This window comes from Piliocolobus tephrosceles, chromosome 13 (assembly GCF_002776525.5).
Source record: "Piliocolobus tephrosceles isolate RC106 chromosome 13, ASM277652v3, whole genome shotgun sequence".
In the NCBI taxonomy this organism is placed as follows: domain Eukaryota; kingdom Metazoa; phylum Chordata; class Mammalia; order Primates; family Cercopithecidae; genus Piliocolobus; species Piliocolobus tephrosceles.
The window spans coordinates 108,438,482-108,457,588 of record NC_045446.1 but is presented as its reverse complement, the minus strand read 5'-3'; the positions used below and the strand labels follow the sequence as shown (position 1 = coordinate 108,457,588).

The following is a 19,107-nucleotide window of genomic DNA, read 5'->3' as shown; positions in this document are numbered from 1 at the left end:
GGTTCACACCTGTAATCCTAGCGCTTTAGAGACCGAGGCAGGCGGATTGCTTGAACCTAGGAGTTCTATAAAATATGTAAAATCTTACAACTTTTAAATGTTGAAAACTCATTTAAACTAATTTAAATTCAAACACACGCTGTGTAGGTCAAACAAAACACCTTTTGACAACAATTACATGGTATACAATATTGCTTGAGACGATGGATGTCTTAATCCCTTCTGTTCTTGATTTTTTTATCCTCCTGAGATTGTTTCTGTATAAGAATACTTTTTCTAAAGTTGTTTAATTATCTTGTTAGATATATTAAATGGAATATATTAAACTTACCGTGCTTTTAAAAACAATTATAATTGAGACAAATCATCTTTGTTAGGATGCTATAAATTTTGATACTTCAAATTTACTGTATTCTCTCTAGACCTGGTGATGACTGGAAAAAGACTTTAAAACTCCCTCCAAAGGATCTTAGAATCAAAACTTCGGTAAGTTGGTTGTAAAATACAAGTAGATAATGGTGGGGAACTAGAAGTGAGGTACAGCTGTCCCTCGGTATCTGGAGGGAATTGGTTTCAGGACCATAACACCACTGCCACCCTCCTCCTCCAAACCAGTAAGATAGATATTCAGGCTATGTATTCCCATTTTATGGATGAGAAAACAGAAGTTCAGAGTAGTTAGTTATCTTAGTGTATTGTTTTCAACCAGGGAGAATTTTTGTCCCCCAGGGGGCATTTAGCAATTTGTAGAAACATTTTTGCTTATCAATGGGGGGATGTTAAAGGACAGCCCTTTACAACAAAGAATTTTGTGGCCCAAAATGTCTGTAGTGCTGAGCTTGAGAAATTTGACTTAGCCAAAGATATCTGTAGCTCATGAGTGGTAGAGGTGGGATTTGACTTCATATCTTGTGATTTGCAATTCATGGCATGATATTTGTGTGAAAAAATAACACTATTCCACCAGTCCTTAGAAGACTATGATCAAGGACCCGGTGCAGTGGCTCTTGCCTGTATTCCCAGCAGTTTGGGAGGGCGAGGCAGGCGGATCACCTGATTTCAGGAGTTCGAGACCAGCCTGGTCAACATGTTGAAACCCTGTCTCTACTAAAAATACAAAAATTAGTTGAGTGTGGTGGCGGGCGCCTGTAGTCCGGCTACTCAGGAGGCTGAGACAGGAGAATCACTTGAATCTGGGAGGCGGAGGTTGCAGTGAGCCAGGATCGCGCCACTGCACTCCAGCCTGAGTGACAGAGCGAGACTCCATCTCTCAAAAAAAAAAAAAAAAAGGCTATGACCAAGTGCCCTTTCCCCAAAACATAGTTTTTTAAATAGCTTGTGTGTCGAAGCAGGGACAAGTGGTTTTTCTTCAGGAAAAGTTGAAATATGGATTAAAACAAGTAATCTGCATGTATTTATATTTAAGATTGGGCAGGTAAAGTACTAAAGTCAGGTAAGTTTTCTTTCCTTGTTTTTTTTTTTAATTGAGGTAGAGTCTGGCTTTGTCCCCCCAGCCTCTGCAGTGGGTGCGATCAGGGCTCAATGCAACCTGTCTCCTGGGTTCAAGCGATTCTCCTGCCTCAGCCTCCCGAGTAGCTGGGACTACAGGTGTGCGCCACCACCCTGGCTAATTTTTTGTATTTTTCGTAGAGATGGAGTTTCACTGCATTGGCCAGGCTGGTCTTGAACTTCTGACCTCAGGTGATCTGCTTGCTTGGCCTCCCAAAGTGCTGGGATTACAGGCATGAGCCACCATGTCCGACCCAGATAAATTTTCCAAAGGACACCAAATTTACCAAACAGTGTTATTTATTCTTTATTGTTCCTTTTGTTTGACTAGGATGTGACCTCCACAAAAGGAAATGAGTTTGAAGATTACTGTTTGAAACGGGAGTTACTGATGGGAATTTTTGAAATGGGCTGGGAAAAGCCATCTCCTATTCAGGTATGGTAACCCTTTTTATAACATATATAAGGTTATGTGTCAGCCATTAAACAGTTTTCTTTTTGCTCTGCAGAAGTGGTATAGCGAACTAACATTTTTCTCTCATGTGTACACAGTTTTTCTGAAATGCTTAAGGGTAAATTAGAAAATCATGGCCTTTACAATTCTAAATATTTCAGTGTATATTTCTTAAGAATAGGGTATTCTCTTATGTAACCACAGTACAGTTACCTTCAATTAACATTGCTAAAATACTTCTATCTCATCTGTCATTCTAATTAATGGACCCAAACATGTCCTTTATAGCAGTTTTTTTCTTCTATACAGGATCCAGTCTAGGGTCAGGTATTACTTGTAGTTATGTCTTTTTTAGTCATTAGTGTTTCCCTAGTGTTTTTTCTTCTTTTTATGCCATCGGCATAGAAAAATACAGCCTGCAACCCCCTTCCCCTACCCCTCTTTTTTTTTTTTTTTGAGACAGGGTCTTGCCCTGTCACCCAGGCTGGAGTTCAGTGGCCTGATCTCGGCTCACTGCAGCCTTGACCTCCTGGGCTCAAGTGATCCTCCTGCGTTCAGCTGTCACAACACCCGGCTAATTTTTGTATTTTTTTGTAGGGATGGGGTTTTGCCATGTTATCCAGGCTGGGTTCACCATAGTGCTAGGATTACAGACATTAGCCACCATGCCTGGCCTCCTTTTTTTATTAATGGAACATTTCCCATTTTGGGATTTTCTGATATTCCGAAGTAATTAGATTCAAGTTAGGCTTTCTCAGCCTGAATAATGCAGAAATCACATTATGGCCATCTCAGGGTATAATGTTTGAAGGTGTACATAGTGTCCATTTTTTCTTTTTTGGTGATGTTAATTTTGATTACCCTGTCAAGGTGTTGTATGATTTTTCCATTCTATAATTACTGCTCTTTCTCCTCTCCGTTGAGATGAATAAGCAATCTGGGGTGTGTTTTGAGACCATGCAAATACAGTAATACTATGGCCACCCTCCTCCTTCAACCCAGTAAGATAGATATTCAGGCTAGGTATTATCCCCATTTTGTGGATGAGAAAACAAAAGTTCAGAGCAGTTAGTTCTCTTAGCGTATTGTTTTCAACCAGGGAGAATTTTTGTCCCCCAGGGGACATTTAGCAATTTGTAGAAACATTTTTGATTATCATCAATGGGGGGATGCTAAAGGACAGCCCCTTACAACAAAGAATTTTGTGGCCCAAAATGTCAGTTGTGCTGAGTTTGAGAAACTTAACTTAGCCAAAGATACTTGTAGCTCATGAGTGGTAGAGGTGGGATTTGACTTTGTATCTTCAATTCATGGCATGATACTTGTTTTAAAAAAATCACAAAATTTCCCCCCTAGTTTTAGCACCCATTGGTGATTCTTGAGCTCATCTCTGCTCTGATGGGTTATGATGACTTTCCAATTCTAGCACTCCCTCTGTATTTACTCCTATAAAGAAGAAACTTCCCTTCCCCTCATCCATATTTATCTGTTATCAGTATGGACTTATACTCACCTTTTTTTTTTTTTTTCCTAAAAATATCCTAGATCTGGCAGTGTAAGCTCTTTCAGGTTGGTTCCTGTGTGTTTATGATGTGTCCCCTTCATTTTTCTTGAGTACTTTCTTGCTTTTATTTATTCTTTTTGAGACGGAGTCTAGCTCTGTCAGAGGCTAGAGTGCAGTGGCATGATCTTGGCTCACTACAGCCTCCCTGTCCTTGGTTCAAGCAGTTGTGTCTCAGCTTCCCCAGTAGCTGAAATTACAGATGTGTGCTACCACACCTAGCTAATGTTTGTATTTTTAGTAGAGACAGGGTTTCACAGGAGTAGGCCAGGCTGGTCTCGAACTCCTGATCTCAAGTGATCGCCAACCTTGGCTTCCTGAAGTGCTGGGATTATAGATGTGAGCCACTGCACCCAGCCCCTTTCTTGCTTTTTGACATAACATGATGGCAGGCTTATCTTATACCTACCTTGGCCCAGCATTGGTATCCAAGGATCCTTGATTCTTCTTTTTTTTTTTTGAGACGGAGTCTCGCTCTGTCGCCTAGGCTGGAGTGCCGTGGTGTGGTCTCGGCTCACTGCAAGCTCCGCCCCCCAGGTTCACGCCATTAGCGTCCCGTGTAGCTGGGACTACAGGCACCTGCCTCCACGCCTAGCTAATTTTTTTTTTTTTTTTTTTGATAATTTTAGTAGAGACTGGGTTTCACCGTGTTAGCCAGGATGATCTCAATCTCCTGACCTCATGATCCGCCTGTCTCGGCCTCCTAAAGTGCTAGGATTATAGGCGTGAGCCACAGCGCCCGGCCTCCTTGATTCTTTTTAATGTGGAGTAGTATTAGGGACCAAGACCCAGGCATTAGGTATCCTGTTTGCTACTTGGTCCTTTCAGTGGAAAGAGCAGGGAAATAAATGCATGTATATACACATATCCACACACATAAATATACATGTACATATAAACATGCATTATACATAGACCAGTTTGATAAATGATGACAACAGACATACTTAAATTGATGAAATGATTGAATTCAGGCTGTGCTAAGGACAAACCTTGTGACATCACTGAGTATTTTTTCATTGAGCCAACATGTATTGGCTCAAAAAATGTGTTGAGTGACCTATAAAGTGACCTTGGGAATTCTGTGATGAATAAAACAGATACATGGTTCCTGTCTTACAGTTTGGAACGGACAGCTAATTGTACAAGTAATTCACTGTAATATGATAGGTACCCTTCTGAATTGGCATATGTATGTAGTCATTAGAGGGAAGATGGGACAACCTGGAAGAATTGAGCCATGTTCGAAGCAGAGAATGCTGGGTAGCGATTACCCAGAGTGAGTGTGCTATTGGCTGGATAAAGTATTAAGACAAGGATATGCATCATCACAGCGGTAGTTTGGGTGTAGATATTAGAAATACCTAGGAATCTACTATAATGTAGTTCATGTTAATCCATTTTATCTACACTGAAGTCTTTTTTTTTTTTTTTGAGACAGAGTCTTACTCTGTTGCCAGGCTGGAGTGCAGTGGCACAATGTCGGCTCACTGCAACCTCCGCCTCCCGGGTTCAAGCGATTCCCCTGCCTCAGCCTCCCGAGTAGCTGGGACTACAGACGTGTGCCACTGCACTTGGCTAACTGTTTGTGTTTTAGTAAGAGACAGGGTTTTACCATGTTAGCCAGGATGATCTCCATCTCCTGACGTTGTGATCTGCCTGCCTCAGCCTCCCAAAGTGTTGGGATTACAGGTGTGAGCCACCGTGCCTGGCCCACTGAAGTCTTACGAGAGTTCTTTTACAGTAGGAACCGCATCATTCAGCTTTTATTTATAGTACTTAGCATAGTGCCTGTGCTATTTAGCATGCTTTGATGAAACTTAGGTAACTCATGTCTGCAGGTGAACATGGTGTAGGGAACTGCCCAGGTTGAATCCCAGCTCTGCTCCTTCATAAATTGGTTATTTGGGAGCTGTAAGTCTTGGACTCCTGACCTATATAATTGAGGTAATAGTGTAATACCATAGGGTTGTTGTAAAGATTAAATGAGATAGTTCATGTGCTTAGTACAATGCCTAGTACATGATAAATGCTCAAAAAATGTTATGGGTTATTTTATATAATAGTTTCAAAAAAGGAAATTAGTTAATTTAGGAGACGTAATTGTTTTAAATTTGTTTTAAAGAGACCGAGTCTTAACTGAGTTGCCTGGGCTGGAGTGCAGTGTCACGATCCTAGCTCACTGCAGCCTCAAATTCCTGGGCTCGCATGATACTCCTGCTCCAGCCTCCTGAGTAAGGATGATAGTGGAGTACCACCACACCTGACTTCTTTTCTTCTTCTTTGTCTTTTTTTTCTTTTTGGTAGAGTCAAGGTTTTGCCATGTTGACCAGGCTGGTCTTGACCTCCTGGGCTCAAGCAGTCCTCCTGCCTTGGCTTCCCAACATGCTAGAATTATAGGTGTGAGCCACTGCACTTAGCCCAGTCCTCATTCTTCATGGGTATTTGTTAACTCCTATTTCTTACCTTGTATTAAAATTTAAAAGTAACTTTGTTACTCGTACTCTCAGTGTTGGTATAGCATATAGGCAATTAACACTTCAGCCACTTAACCAGTCTGACATCTAGCTTTTTCTGTAAAGTAGAAATAAGTACTCTATCATGGGATTTTCATTGTGAAGATCAAATGTAGTGTATAACCAAAGTATTTTAAAATAGCAAGGTATCGTATAAGTATATTTTAGATACTCAAGGCCACCAATTGTATTGCCTTTTTCTTTCCTATTGTTTTGTCCTGGGGATCCATGGATAGCACAAGATGAAGTGTTTCTTAGAGTCATTCAGAGTAACAAGTCACAAATATTAGGATTTTAGAACCGAAACAAAATCTACAGATCCCCTTGTAAAAAAAATTTTTTTTAATTTTTATTTTCGTAGGTTTTTGGGGAACAGGTGGTGTTTGGTTACATGAGTAAATTCTTCTTTTTTTTTTTTTTTTTTTGTTTTTGTTTTTGAGATAGAGTTTTGCTCTGTCGCCCAGGCTGGAGTGCAATGGTGTGCTCTTGGCTCACTTCAACCTCTGCCTCCCGGGTTCAAGCGATTCTCATGCCTCAGCCTCCCAAGTTACTGGGATTACAGGCGCGTGCCAGCATACCAGGCTAATTTTTGTATTTCTAGTGGAGACGGGGTTTCACCATGTTGTCCAGGTTGGTCTTGAACTCCTGACCTCAGGTGATCCACTCTCGGCCTCCCAAAGTACTGGAATTACAGGCATGAGCCACCACGCCTGGCCAAGTACATTCTTTAGTTGCGATTTCTGAGATTTGGGTGCACCCATCTCCCCCCGGTAAAATATAACCTCATGGCAGGCTGTCTTCTAGTATTCTTTCCATTATCTACCTTCTCTCTCTCTTTTTTTTTTTTTGTCATCCCTCCCCCGTGCCTAAAAGTGTGTCTTCTGTCATGCTTGGTTTTACAGTTTCATCCAGCCATTTTTTCCCCCTGAATATTAAAGCTGCCTTGATTAGTTGGATGAGTCTTCTGCATTTGAATATTTGTTTGAGATGGAATTCAGTTGCAGTTTGGCTGTGAGATTATTGGAGAATTGACTGGGTGCAGTGGCTCACACCTGTAATCCCAGCACTTTGGGAGCCCAGGGGTTCAAAAGCAGCCTGAGTAACATGGCAAAACCCTGACTGTACAGAAATTAGCTGGGCGTAGTGGACATGTAGTCTTAGCTGTTCAGGAGGTTGAGGCTGCAAGTGAGCCAGGATTGTGCCACTGCACTCCATCCTGGTCAATAGAGCAAGACCTTGTCTCACCAAAAAAAAAAAGGTTGGAGAATTAGGCACTTGAAATTATATGTTCTCAAAAGAGCTTTTACATTGATAGCCTGGAACCGGATATACTACAGATTGCTCCCACACATATTTATTTGATAGAGCCATCTGTGACCAGTTCTAGGTGTGGATGCTGTGGCCAGCAGAATAACTGCCATTCTAAAGGTGTAGCTTTATAGGAACATAGACTTCTATGGAAGGCCTAAGAACTGTATTTGTCTGCTTAGCATTATTTGAAAGTTTATATTAACTTTGAGATTATGATTGAGAAAGATGGCCTCTCTTGTTGCTTCCAAATCCTGGGCACACCTCTTGAACACTTTTTCGAAAATCTAAGAAGGTGAAGAAATGAGTAGTTCATTATTGAGGGAAACATGGAAGCTCCTTACTGTTGGCAACAAAATTTTGTGCCAGGTCTAATAAGGATTAATAGTTTACTATTTATAGTTAGGAATTACAGCATTCTGAATCCTGTAATAAGTCATTCCTCCTGCTTATAATGTGTTTATTGTGATTAAAAAATTATTTCCTAAAAACTCAGTTTTTTTGGTTTGTTTTTTGTGTGTGCGTTCTGTTTTGTTTTGTTTTTGGGTGGGGTCGGGGAGACAGTCTCTTTCTGTCACACTGACTGGTCTTGAACTCCTGACCTCAAGCAGTTCTGCCTCAGCCTTCCAGAGTGTTGAGATTACAGGCGTGAGCCACCATCTGCAGCGTAAATTAGAGAGATTATTAGAAATTACTATCTCCCCCTTTTTCTCCTGGTAAGCAGCGAACATCTGTAACAATCACTGCTACCTCCTCTGCAGTACCCATAGGGTTTTTTTTTCCTCTTGGAAATTAAGGTTTGGAAAATAAGAGGAAGCAGTCAGTGTAAATGCAGCTAGTTGGGCAATGTTGAGCTTTTTTTGGTACCACACTTTTGTAAAATGCCTCTCAATACTGGGAAATTGGAAAGTATACCGTTAAAGGCCGGGCGCGGTGGCTCAAGCCTGTAATCCCAGCACTTTGGGAGGCTGAGACGGGCGGATCACGAGGTCAGGAGATCGAGACCATCCTGGCTAACCCGATGAAACCCCGTCTCTACTAAAAATACAGAAAACTAGCCGGGTGAGGTGGCGGGCGCCTGTGGTCCCAGCTACTGGGGAGGCTGAGGCAGGAGAATGGCGTGAACCCGGGAGGCGGAGCTTGCAGTGAGCTGAGATCTGGCCACTGCACTCCAGCCTGGGTGACAGAGCGAGACTTCGTCTCAAAAAAAAAAAAAAAAAGTATACCGTTAATTATAGGCATCAGAAACCAACTTGATCTAACTTAAGCAAAAGGAAATTTATTGGAAAAATAACAGGAATTCACAAGATTGAGAAGGCTAGAGAAACATACTTGGAAATGACTGAGAACTGAGATAGCTCTGAAGGACTTAGGAAGCTGTAATGGATGCACTGTAACAATTTAGATTCTTAGGAGGCAACATTCCGCTGGCCTAGTGTGGGCTATGTGTCTACCACTTGGCTTAGAAAATCGGTGAGGCTTGGTCTGTTGGGACAGGGGAGAGCAGGGCGTATGTAATTCCTTAGAAGGAAATTGAAGTATTACTTAGCAAAGGGATACTAGAGAACCCATACACAACAAATACTCTTCAGTCAGTATCTAAATGGTACAGTGAATGTGAACTTGGAGACCTAAGGTGGCAGGTGTCAGCCCTAAGCTTGTGGAGTTGGTTTTTTTGGGGTAATAGCTCTATTGAGATATGAACAACAAATCACACATCAAAAGTATAAAATTTAATGCTTTTAGTGCATTTAGAGTTGTGCAGCCATTACCACAATAAATTTTAGAACATTTTGATCAGTCCCACAAAAGAAACCCTTTTAGCAGTCACACCTCATTTTCTCACACCCCTAGTATACTTTCTGTCATTCTAGCTTTGCCTAGTCTGGACATGTGGTATAAATGGAATCCTATAGTATGTGATTTTTTTGTGACTGGCTTCTTTGACTTAGCATAATGTTTTCGGAGTTCATCTGTGTTGTAGCATGTATCAATATTTCATTCCTTTTTGCTGAATAATATTTTATTGTATGGCTTGAATACTTCTGATTTATCCACTCATCAGTTGGTAGATATTTGGGGTGGTTTTCCAAGGACTGAGGAGTTAATGTGCTATTTTGTGAAAATCTGAGAAGTAGGAAGGGGATTTAATGATCTCAACTGCTATCCGTTTGAAAAACCTAACTTGTGATTTTTAAATAAAATAGCAGGCTGCCTTCCCCGTTCCCTTTTTAAAATAGAAACTGCCCCTGCTTTTAACCTTATGAAGTTTTACTTATGAATAAAGTTTGTACTGTTATTAAAAAAATACATAGAAGGAACTGACTATTAAGGATAATGCTGCTGTGAAAATTCAGGTGCAGGTTTTTGTGTGGAGATATTTTTATTTCTTTTCACTGTATACCTAGAATTGCTAGTTCATATGGTAACTCTGTTTAACCTTTTGAGGAACTGCAAGACTGGTTTCCAGCATGACTATACGTTCCCACTAGCAGTGTATGAGAGTTCCATTTTCTCCACCTTCTTGCCTACATGTGCAGATCTACATTCAAGTACTGGCTACAGCATTTCTTGCTTTGTGACCTTGGGCAAACTAATCCTGTCAAGACAACAATATTTTATTCTCTTTTCTCTCTCTCTCTCTCTCTTTCTCTTTGTGTGCGTGTGTGTATGTGTGTGTAAAAGACGGAGTCTTGCTCCATTACCCAGGCTGGAGTGCAGTGGCGCGATCTTGGCTCACTGCAACCTCCTCTTCCCGGGCTCAAGCGATTCTCCTGCCTCAGGCTCCCAAGTAGCTGGGACTCCAGGTGTGCGCACCATGACAATTTTTGTATTTTTAGCAGAGACGAGGTTTCACCATGTTGACCAGGCTGGTCTCGAACTCCTCAGGTGATCCACCTACCTCAGCCTCCCAAAAAGTGCTGGGATTACAGGCGTGAGCCATCTCGCCCGGCCAACAACATTTTCACAGTTGTTCTGGCAGCTGTGTTGTTCTGACCATATGCTACCCATTTATATCCTGTGATTGGAGCTCTAGGTAGAAAGAGTGTTGTGGGAGATGGAAGTCGTCCTGCTTATTATTTAGTCCTTTCTACCAATAGCGGCTTTAAAGGGCTAAAGCTGTTTTTTGTTTTTTTTGTTTTTTGGGGGTTTTTTTTGGTCATTAGCCCAGGCATAGAAGGGAGAAATGTCAGTGACTGTGAATTTGATTCCTAGTGTCTTAGTTTTAGAAATTAAAAATTCAGGCCAGACGCAGTGGCTCATGTGTGTAATCCCAACACTTTGGGAGGCCAAGGTCGGTGGATCATCTGAGGTCAGGAGTTCAAGACCAGCCTGACCAACATGGTGAAATACCCTGTCTCTACTAAAAATACAATCATTAGCTGGGTGTGGTGGTGCACGTTTTTAGTCTAAGCTGCTCGGGAGGCTGAGGTAGGAGAGTCGCTTGAACCAGGAGGCGAAGGTTACAGTGAGCCAAGATCGTGCCATTGTACTCCAGCCTGAGTGACAAGAATGAAACCTTGTCTCAAAAAAAAAAAAAGAAAAACATTTAAAATTCCACATCACGGCCAGGCGCGGTGGTTCACACCTTTGTAATCTCAGCACTTTGGAAGGGCGACGTGGGCGATCACAAGGTCAGGAGAAGACCATCCTGGCTAACATGGTGAAACCTCGTCTCTACTAAAAATACAAAAAAAATTAGCTCAGTGTGGTAGCGGGCACCTGTAGTCCCAGCTACTCAGGAGGCTGAGGCAGGAGAATGGTGTGTACCCGGGAGGCCAAACTTGCAGTGAGCTAAGATCGCGCCACTGCACTCCAGCCTGGGCGACAGAGCGAGACTCCGTCTAAAAACAAAAAAATTCACATCATTTCCTTTTAACAATTTTAACAACTAATTGAGCCTTTTCGTTGTTGTTTGTTTTGTTTTTGTAGAGAGGGGGTTCTTGCCATGTTGCCCAGGCTGTTCTTGAACTCCTAACCTCTCTTTGTATATGTCTGTCTATTTTTCAGTAACGTTTGGGAATCCTTTGCTGTTGTCTGGGAAATTTAAGTTAATATGAACTATTATTATCGTTTGCAAAATATGTAACAAAGTAAGCCAAATATTAAAATTAGAGGTCACTTTTAGTGATGTGACCGTATTTGAGGTAACTGCAATAGAATTGAACCCTCAATAGAGAGCACATTTCAGAACAGAGAAGTAGGCTGTGAGACAGACATTGGAGATTTACTTATTATATAAATAAATGACAAGTAGGACCTGAGATTAAGCTTTCCCAGCCTATTCGTGTTTTGTTGCAGGGATGAGGTGTCCAAGCTACAATTTTTCACTGGTCAAATTGGTTTGCTAGTCTCAAAATACATATAGTCTTACCTTGGAATTGTTTTGCTTTTTCCTTTTAAAATTTTTGTAGAGATGGGGTCTCACCATCCTAGCTAGGCTGGTCTCAAACTCCTGGACTCAAGTGATCATTTTGCTTTCGTCTCCCATAATGGTGGGATTACAGATGTGAGCCACTGTGTCTAGCCTTTTTTTTTGGGGGGGGGGGAGACAAGGTCTCACTCTTTCATGCTGGAGTACAGTGGTGCAATCATGGCTCACTTCACCCTTGACCTCCTGGCTCAGCCTCTCAAGGGTTATAGACTCCTACCACCACACCCAGCTAATTTCTGTAATTTTTGTAGAATTGGGGTTTTTCCATGTTGCCCAATTGCCCAGGCTGGTGTTGAACTCCTGGGCTCAAGCCATCCCCTACTTCTGCCTCCCAGCGTGCTGGGATTACAGGCACGAGCTGCTGTGCCTGGCCACTTTTCCATTTTTTGTTTGAAGGAGGCTTTGCTTTTGTTTTGTCTGTATTTTCAAGTGCTATTTATGGGTCAGCCTGAGTTCCTCCACTTTCTTTGTTGTTTTCTTCAGACACACACATAACACAGTTTTTATGACATTGGGTTACAATTTAAAATTCTGTGAGCAGTTCTGGTAAATACTGGTTTATAATGATGTTGATGTTGACTGGTCCTGCTGATTTACTTGGATCTCTGCTATTCATGTAGAATTCAAATGTAGGATACTTAGGATACTTAAAGCAATACCGAAAAGAGGTATCCCTTCAGTGTATTTCAGAGAGAAATTTGCTTGTGTACTAAATTCACAAGTAATTTTGTATTGTCTTATCTCTTTTAGGAGGAGAGCATTCCCATTGCTTTATCTGGTAGGGATATCTTAGCTAGAGCAAAAAATGGAACAGGCAAGAGCGGTGCCTACCTCATTCCCTTACTTGAACGGCTAGACCTGAAGAAGGACAATATACAAGGTTAGTTGAACAAAAGTTTGTTTTTAAACTAAAAATGGGGGTTTCAGCCTTGGAACTATGTGTAGAAGATACGCGTTTTTTTAGTCAGAATTTACATTATCTAAAATCTGTATTCTTTCTTTTCAGGTTTTTTTTTAGCCTGATGATGGTCTTTTAAAAATGATTCCCAACTTTTTAGAGATTTCTAGTTTTAAGAGTATTTTTATATGATACACAGTTTTGACAGCATTCCAGTGAGACAGGAAAAACAAGTATTAGTGCCCTATAGGTAGGAAAGCTGAGGCTGGGCACGGTTCCTCACAGCCTGTAATCCCAGCACTTTGGGAGGTCAAAGTGGGTGGATCACCTGAGGCCAGATATTTAAGACCAGTTTGGCCAGCATTGCGAAACCCTGTCTCTACTGAAAATACAAAAATTAGCTGGATGTGGTGGCGCACACCTGTAATTCCAGCCACTCAAAAGTCTGAGGCACGAGAGTCACTTGAACCCAGGAGGTGGAGGTTGCAGTGAGCCAAGATTGTGCCACTGTACTTCAGCCTGGGTGACAGAGTGAGACTCTTAACTCAAAAAAAAAAAAAGACAGCTGAGATCCTAAGAGGTTAAATTAGTTGACACTGCTACTTATAAACTATGGAACTATTTCTTGTGGCAAATGAATGTTAGCAGAATTCCTTGTGGAAACATGAACTTCTGTTGAAAGTCTGTGGGTTCTGAGATTTTAAGAGCCTCGGCAGCGGGGAATAAACAATTTTCATGGTTATATTCAGTGTAAGTTAATGGAATTAAGATTTCACCTCTGAAACTTTACGTTTTTAGCCTTCTTAATCTGTAATTATCGTTTCTTCCCATATTTCATATGATGTAAATAGAACCTAGATAGCAGGAGTTTCCTACTTAGGTATTTTACATTGGTGAATCTGACTCAAATGTAGTTGGGGCTCTTAGAAATATTAAGTTAATAAACTTTGAGCTAGTAGTTGCCAACTCAACATGCCAAAAGTTTGTAATTAAGAAAGGGTATTGGCTGGGTGTGGTGCCTCACGCCTGTAATCCCATCACTTCTGGAGGCTGAGGTGGGCAGGTCACCTGAGGTCAGGAGTTCAAGACCAGCCTGGCTAACATGGTGAAACCCTGTCTCTACTAAAAACACAAAAATTAGCTGGGTGTGATGGCAAGTGCCTGTAGTCCCAGCTACTCAGGAGGCTGAGGCAGGAGAATTGCTTAAACCTGAGAGATGGAGGTTGCAGTGAGCCAAGATCATGCCACTGCATTCCAGCCTGGGCAACAGAGCGAGACTCTGTCTCAAAACAAAAAAAGAAGCAGCAGCAGAAGGCTGGGTGCAGTGACTCACACCTGTAATCCCAGCACTTTGGGAGGCCGAGACAGGAGAACCGCTTGAGGTCAGGAGTTTGAGACCAGCTGGGCCAACATGGTGAAACCCCGTCTCGACTAAAAATACAAAAAATTAGCTGGGTGTGGTGGCAGACGCCTGTAATCAATCCCAGTTACTCAGGAGGCTTAGGCAGGAGAATCGCTTGAACCTGGGAGGCAGAGGTTGCAGTGAGCTGAGATGGCGCGACTGCACTCCAGCCTGGACAATACGGCAAGACTCCATCTCAAAAAAAAAAAGAAGAGTGTAATATTTATATGATAGTATTGCTGAGGGAAAGTCTAAATCTGGGACACTATAATAAGTTCTCTTTTTGTAAAGAGATTTATCCATTTTAGTTTTCATAATGTCCTGTGATGATTCAACTTTTAGTTTTTTTGATTTTTTTTTTTTCTTTTTTTCTTTTTTGAGACGGAGTCTGGCTCTGTCGCCCAGGCTGGAGTGCAGTGGCTGGATCTCAGCTCACTGCAAGCTCTGCCTCCTGGGTTCCCATTCTCCTGCCTCAGCCTCCCAAGTAGCTGGGACTACAGGCGCCTGCCACCACGCCCGGCTAATTTTTTGTATTTTTAGTAGAGACGGAGTTTCACCGTGTTGGCCAGGATGGTCTCGATCTCCTGACCTCATGATCCGCCCGTCTCGGCCTCCCAAAGTGCTGGGATTACAGGCGTGAGCCACCGCGCCCGGCCCCGATTTTTTTAGTAGAGATGGGGTCTTGTTGTGTTGCCCAGGCTGGTCTCAAACTCCTGAGCTCAAATGATCCTCCCGTCTCAGCCTCCAAAAGTGCTGGGATTCCAGGTATGAGTTACTCACTGTGCTACCCAGCCCAATTTTTTAATACATCTCGGTATCTAGATTATAAGGGCAGTGTTTCCTTTTCTTTTCTTTCCTTTTTTTTTTTTTTGGAGATGGAGTTTTGCTCTTGTTGTCCAGACTGGAGTGCAATGGCGCGATCTGGGCTCACCGCAACCTCTGCCTCCTGGGTTCACGATTCTCCTGCCTCAGCCTGTCTAGTGGCTGGGATTACAGGCATCATGCCCAGCTGATTTTGTAGTTTTAGTGGAGATAGGGTCAGGCTGGTCTCAAACTCCAGACCTCAGGTGATCCAACCACCTTGGCCTCCCAAAGTGCTGGGATTATAGGCGTGAGCCACCACGCTTGCCCCCCCCCTTTTTTTTTTTTTTTGAAACTGAGTCTCATTCTGTTGCCCAGGCTGGAGTGCAGTGGCGTGATCTTCGCTCACTGCAACCTCCGCCTCCCGGGTTCAAGTGATTCTCCTGCTTCAGCCTCCCTAGTAGGTAGGATTACAGGTGCGTGCCACCAAGCCTGGATAATTTTTGTATTTTTAGTAGAGATGGGGTTTCACCATGTTGGTCAAGCTGCTCTGAAACTCCTGACCTCGTGATCTGTCCATCCTGGCCTCCCAGAGTGCTGGGATTACAGGCTTGAGCCACTGCATCATAAGGGGCAGTATTTCTGTAGCTTCTTAAATTTTTTAAATATAATGTATAGCATGTTCTCCTACCTCACCCCATATTTTCTCATATGTTCCTTGATGTTGTTTCAGCAATGGTGATTGTTCCCACTAGAGAACTTGCTCTACAGGTCAGTCAAATTTGCATCCAGGTCAGCAAACACATGGGAGGGGCCAAAGTGATGGCAACCACAGGAGGAACCAATTTACGAGATGACATAATGAGGCTTGATGATACAGGTAAGAAATGATTACTAAAAGGTAGTGTAGCTCTCTGTAATTTTAGTCTCAAGTATTTCAATAAATTATTAAAAATTGTTTTTAAGAATTAAGGAACAGAAATCCTGCAGTGAAAACAGGGAATGACCATTGCATTCAAGAGAAAAAAACAAATTGACCGTAATTGAAAACAATATTTGACTTTATTAGTAATTCTAAAACAGCAAGTTTATAGTAATTTTACCTGTTTAATTGGTAAAGCTAAAAGTAGTAGTAGACGATAATGTGAGTTTGTGGAGAAATAGGATATGTTGTAAACGTGGGGGTGTCAACTTATATCTCTATCATGAGCAATTTGGTGGTCTTACTTTAAAATTATAAATTACATTTTTAAAAATCTTTCCTGAAGAAAAAAGTTGGGCAAATGCAGGGCTGTATTTACAAAGTTGTTTACTATGGGGTGGTTTGTCGTGCCGAAAAATTGGACCAACTTAGAAGGAGATTGGCTAAATAAATACATTAAAGTATAGTCTGAATAGTATTCTACATAGTCATTAAGGAGTGAAGTTGATCTGTATTCATTTTCATGAAGATTTTCATGATACATTGCTGAGTGGAAAAAGGTAACAAAACAGCAAGAATGAGATCACTCATAAAATTATATCTAAAATTTTAGTTAGAATACTATATGTAATTATGTGATATATTCTTTGTATTGCATAGGTTTTTTAAAAATTGTTACCTTGTTTGATCCTTTTAACAATACTCGGTTCACTGTTCCAGATTAAAGGCATTGCTTTTATGTCAGAAGTCTGGTGTGCTTTCTGTTATTAATTGGGAATTATCCTAAAACAAGAAAGTATGCCTCCTGTTGGAAGCAGGTGATTTGGGAAGCTGTACCCCACCCAGTGTAGAGGTGAAAAGTATTTTTTAAGCATCCTGTGGTGAAATGGAAGTCTTTATCCTAAAACACATCTTTGGACCTTTTTGTGTTATTCCCACCTCTATAACACAATGTGTTTCTTTTCTTTCTTTCTTTTTTTTTTTTTAATTTGAGGCACAGTCTTACTGTGTTGCCCAGGCTGGAGTGCAGTGGCGTGGTCTTGGCTCACTGCAACCTCTGCCTCCTGGGTTCAAGCGATTCTCCTGCCTTAGCCTCCCAAGTAGCTGTGATTACAGGCTCCCACCACCACAGCCAGCTAATTTTTGTATTTTTAGTAGAGACAAGGATTCACCATGTTGGCCAGGCTGGTCTCGAACTCCTGACCTCATGTGATCCACCCACCTGGGCCTCCCAAAGTGCTGGAATTACATGGATGAGCCACTGTGCCCGGCCTAGTGTTTCTGATAAAAGATAGTCATGTGCTGCATAACAATGTTTTGGTCAGTGACGGACCGCATGTATGTCGGTGTTCCCATAAGATTATAATGGAGCTATACAATGGAGTAGGCTGTACCATCACATAGCAATGCATTTCTCAGAATTATCATTAAGCAGCTCAGGACTGTAATATGATAAACGTTTATGGCATCCTTTTTGCCCAAATTAAAATTAATGAGAATATATGTTTTCTAAATCTTGCATAGTGCACGTGGTGATTGCTACCCCTGGGAGAATCCTGGATCTTATTAAGAAAGGAGTAGCAAAGGTTGATCATGTCCAGATGATAGTGTTGGATGAGGTAATATCTCTTCATTTGGCATTATACTATTCTGTACTTTTCTGTGCTTTGCTTATAACTGCCAGTGAATGAAGTAAAATCTGCTTATGTTTATGATCTAATAAACACATAAGCAATCAGTTTAAATTAATTTGCTTTTAAAATGTGTTTTACCCGTTAGAGGGAGTAGATTATAGGCATTCATTGGAATTCTCCTTTTTGTCTTTTTCTTAGAGATAGCAGAGATTAGGTTTTATTTTAATTTTTTAGAAGAGGAGTGAATAACCTCAAAGCCAAATTTATTCTACATCTCTTTCTACTTGGCGATTAATTTTTAAAAGCATATAATATATATTGTCTCATTTTGTGCATACTGCTTTGTACTGTTTGGTTATTAATCTCTGTTAGACGTATTATCTCACCATGTTATAAATGCCTTTTAAAAACTTATTAAAATCTGTTGTCCTGGGATCTAGCCATGTTTTGTACATATACAGATGGTCCCTGACTCATGATGGTTCACTGGTTTTTCAGTGGACGTGATAAGCTTTCATTAGAAACCGTACTTTGAATTTTTAAGATTAATATTTTTCCTGGTTAGTAATATGCGATATGATATTCCCATGATACTGGGCATTAGCAGCAAACTGCAGCTCCCAGTCAGCCACGTGATCATTGAGGGCAGACAGCCGATACTGTGCAGTATACGGTGTTGTCAAGTGATTTTGCCCAACTATAAGCTAAGTGGAGCATGTTTCAAGGAGGCTAGGCTAAGCGATGATGTTCAGTAGGTTTGGGTAATATTTTCAACTTAGGATGAATTTATCAGAACATAATCCCATTGTAAGTCAAGGAGGATCTGTAGTGTATCAGTGTTAATGTTTTGACACGAGGTTATTTTCACATTTGGTTTGTGTTTTATTATTATTACTATTTTTTTGAGACAGACTCACTCTGTCACCCAGACTGGAGTGCAGTGGCATGATCTCGGCTCACTACAACCTCTGCCTCCCAGCTTCAAGTGATCCTCGTGCCTCAGCCTCCTGAGTAGCTGAGATTACAGATGTGTACTACCCACGCTTGGCTAATTTTTGTATTTTTAGTAGAGGTGGGTTTTCGCCATGTTGGCCAGGCTGGTCTTGAACTCCTAACCTCAGGTGGTCCTCCCGCCTTGGCCTCCCAAAGTGCTGGGATTGCAGGTGTGAGCCACAACACCCGGCCTGGTTTGTGTTTTAGGTAACATTTAATTCAAATCAGGCTTTTATCTTTAAGTAATGAGAGATAACATTTATTAGTCACTGGGTACCAGCACTAAGTGCTGTACTTTTTTGTTTTTCATTTAATTTTTACAAGAAACCTATAAGGTAGGTATCCTGTCAAGTAGTTATGATAGTATGTAGACATCCAAATTTTAATTTGCTTATAAAGTATGTTTTATACTTCAGATGCAGTAGCTAGGCATTTGTAGGAATTCAGCTTTTGTCTTTTTCTTACAGGTGCCAGAGTTTAGGTTTAATTTTTAAGAAGAGGAGTGGCTGGATAACTTAAAAGCCAAGTTTTTTCTTTTTTGTGTTTTTGGTTTGGTTTGGTTTGGTTTTTTTTGAGACGGAGTCTCTTTGCCCAGGTTGGAGTGCAGTGGCACGACCTCGGCTCACCGCAGTCTCAACCTCAACTTCGTTCAAGCGATTCTCCTGCCTCAGCCT

General features: G+C 41.4%; 1 protein-coding gene across 4 annotated transcripts in view; it reads left to right on the top strand.

Annotated features, from left to right (window-relative positions):
• The window catches only part of DDX6 (DEAD-box helicase 6), a 44,306-nt gene that overhangs the window by 10,467 nt on the left and 14,732 nt on the right, over positions 1-19,107 (top strand). For all 4 annotated transcript variants that reach the window (XM_023208402.3, XM_023208399.3, XM_023208400.2 and 1 more), the window contains exons 3-7: positions 423-486; positions 1,841-1,945; positions 12,534-12,663; positions 15,618-15,764; positions 17,331-17,425. In XM_023208402.3, coding sequence (XP_023064170.1) covers positions 423-486; positions 1,841-1,945; positions 12,534-12,663; positions 15,618-15,764; positions 17,331-17,425 — 541 coding nt within the window. The remainder of the gene's footprint in view (positions 1-422; positions 487-1,840; positions 1,946-12,533; positions 12,664-15,617; positions 15,765-17,330; positions 17,426-19,107) is intronic.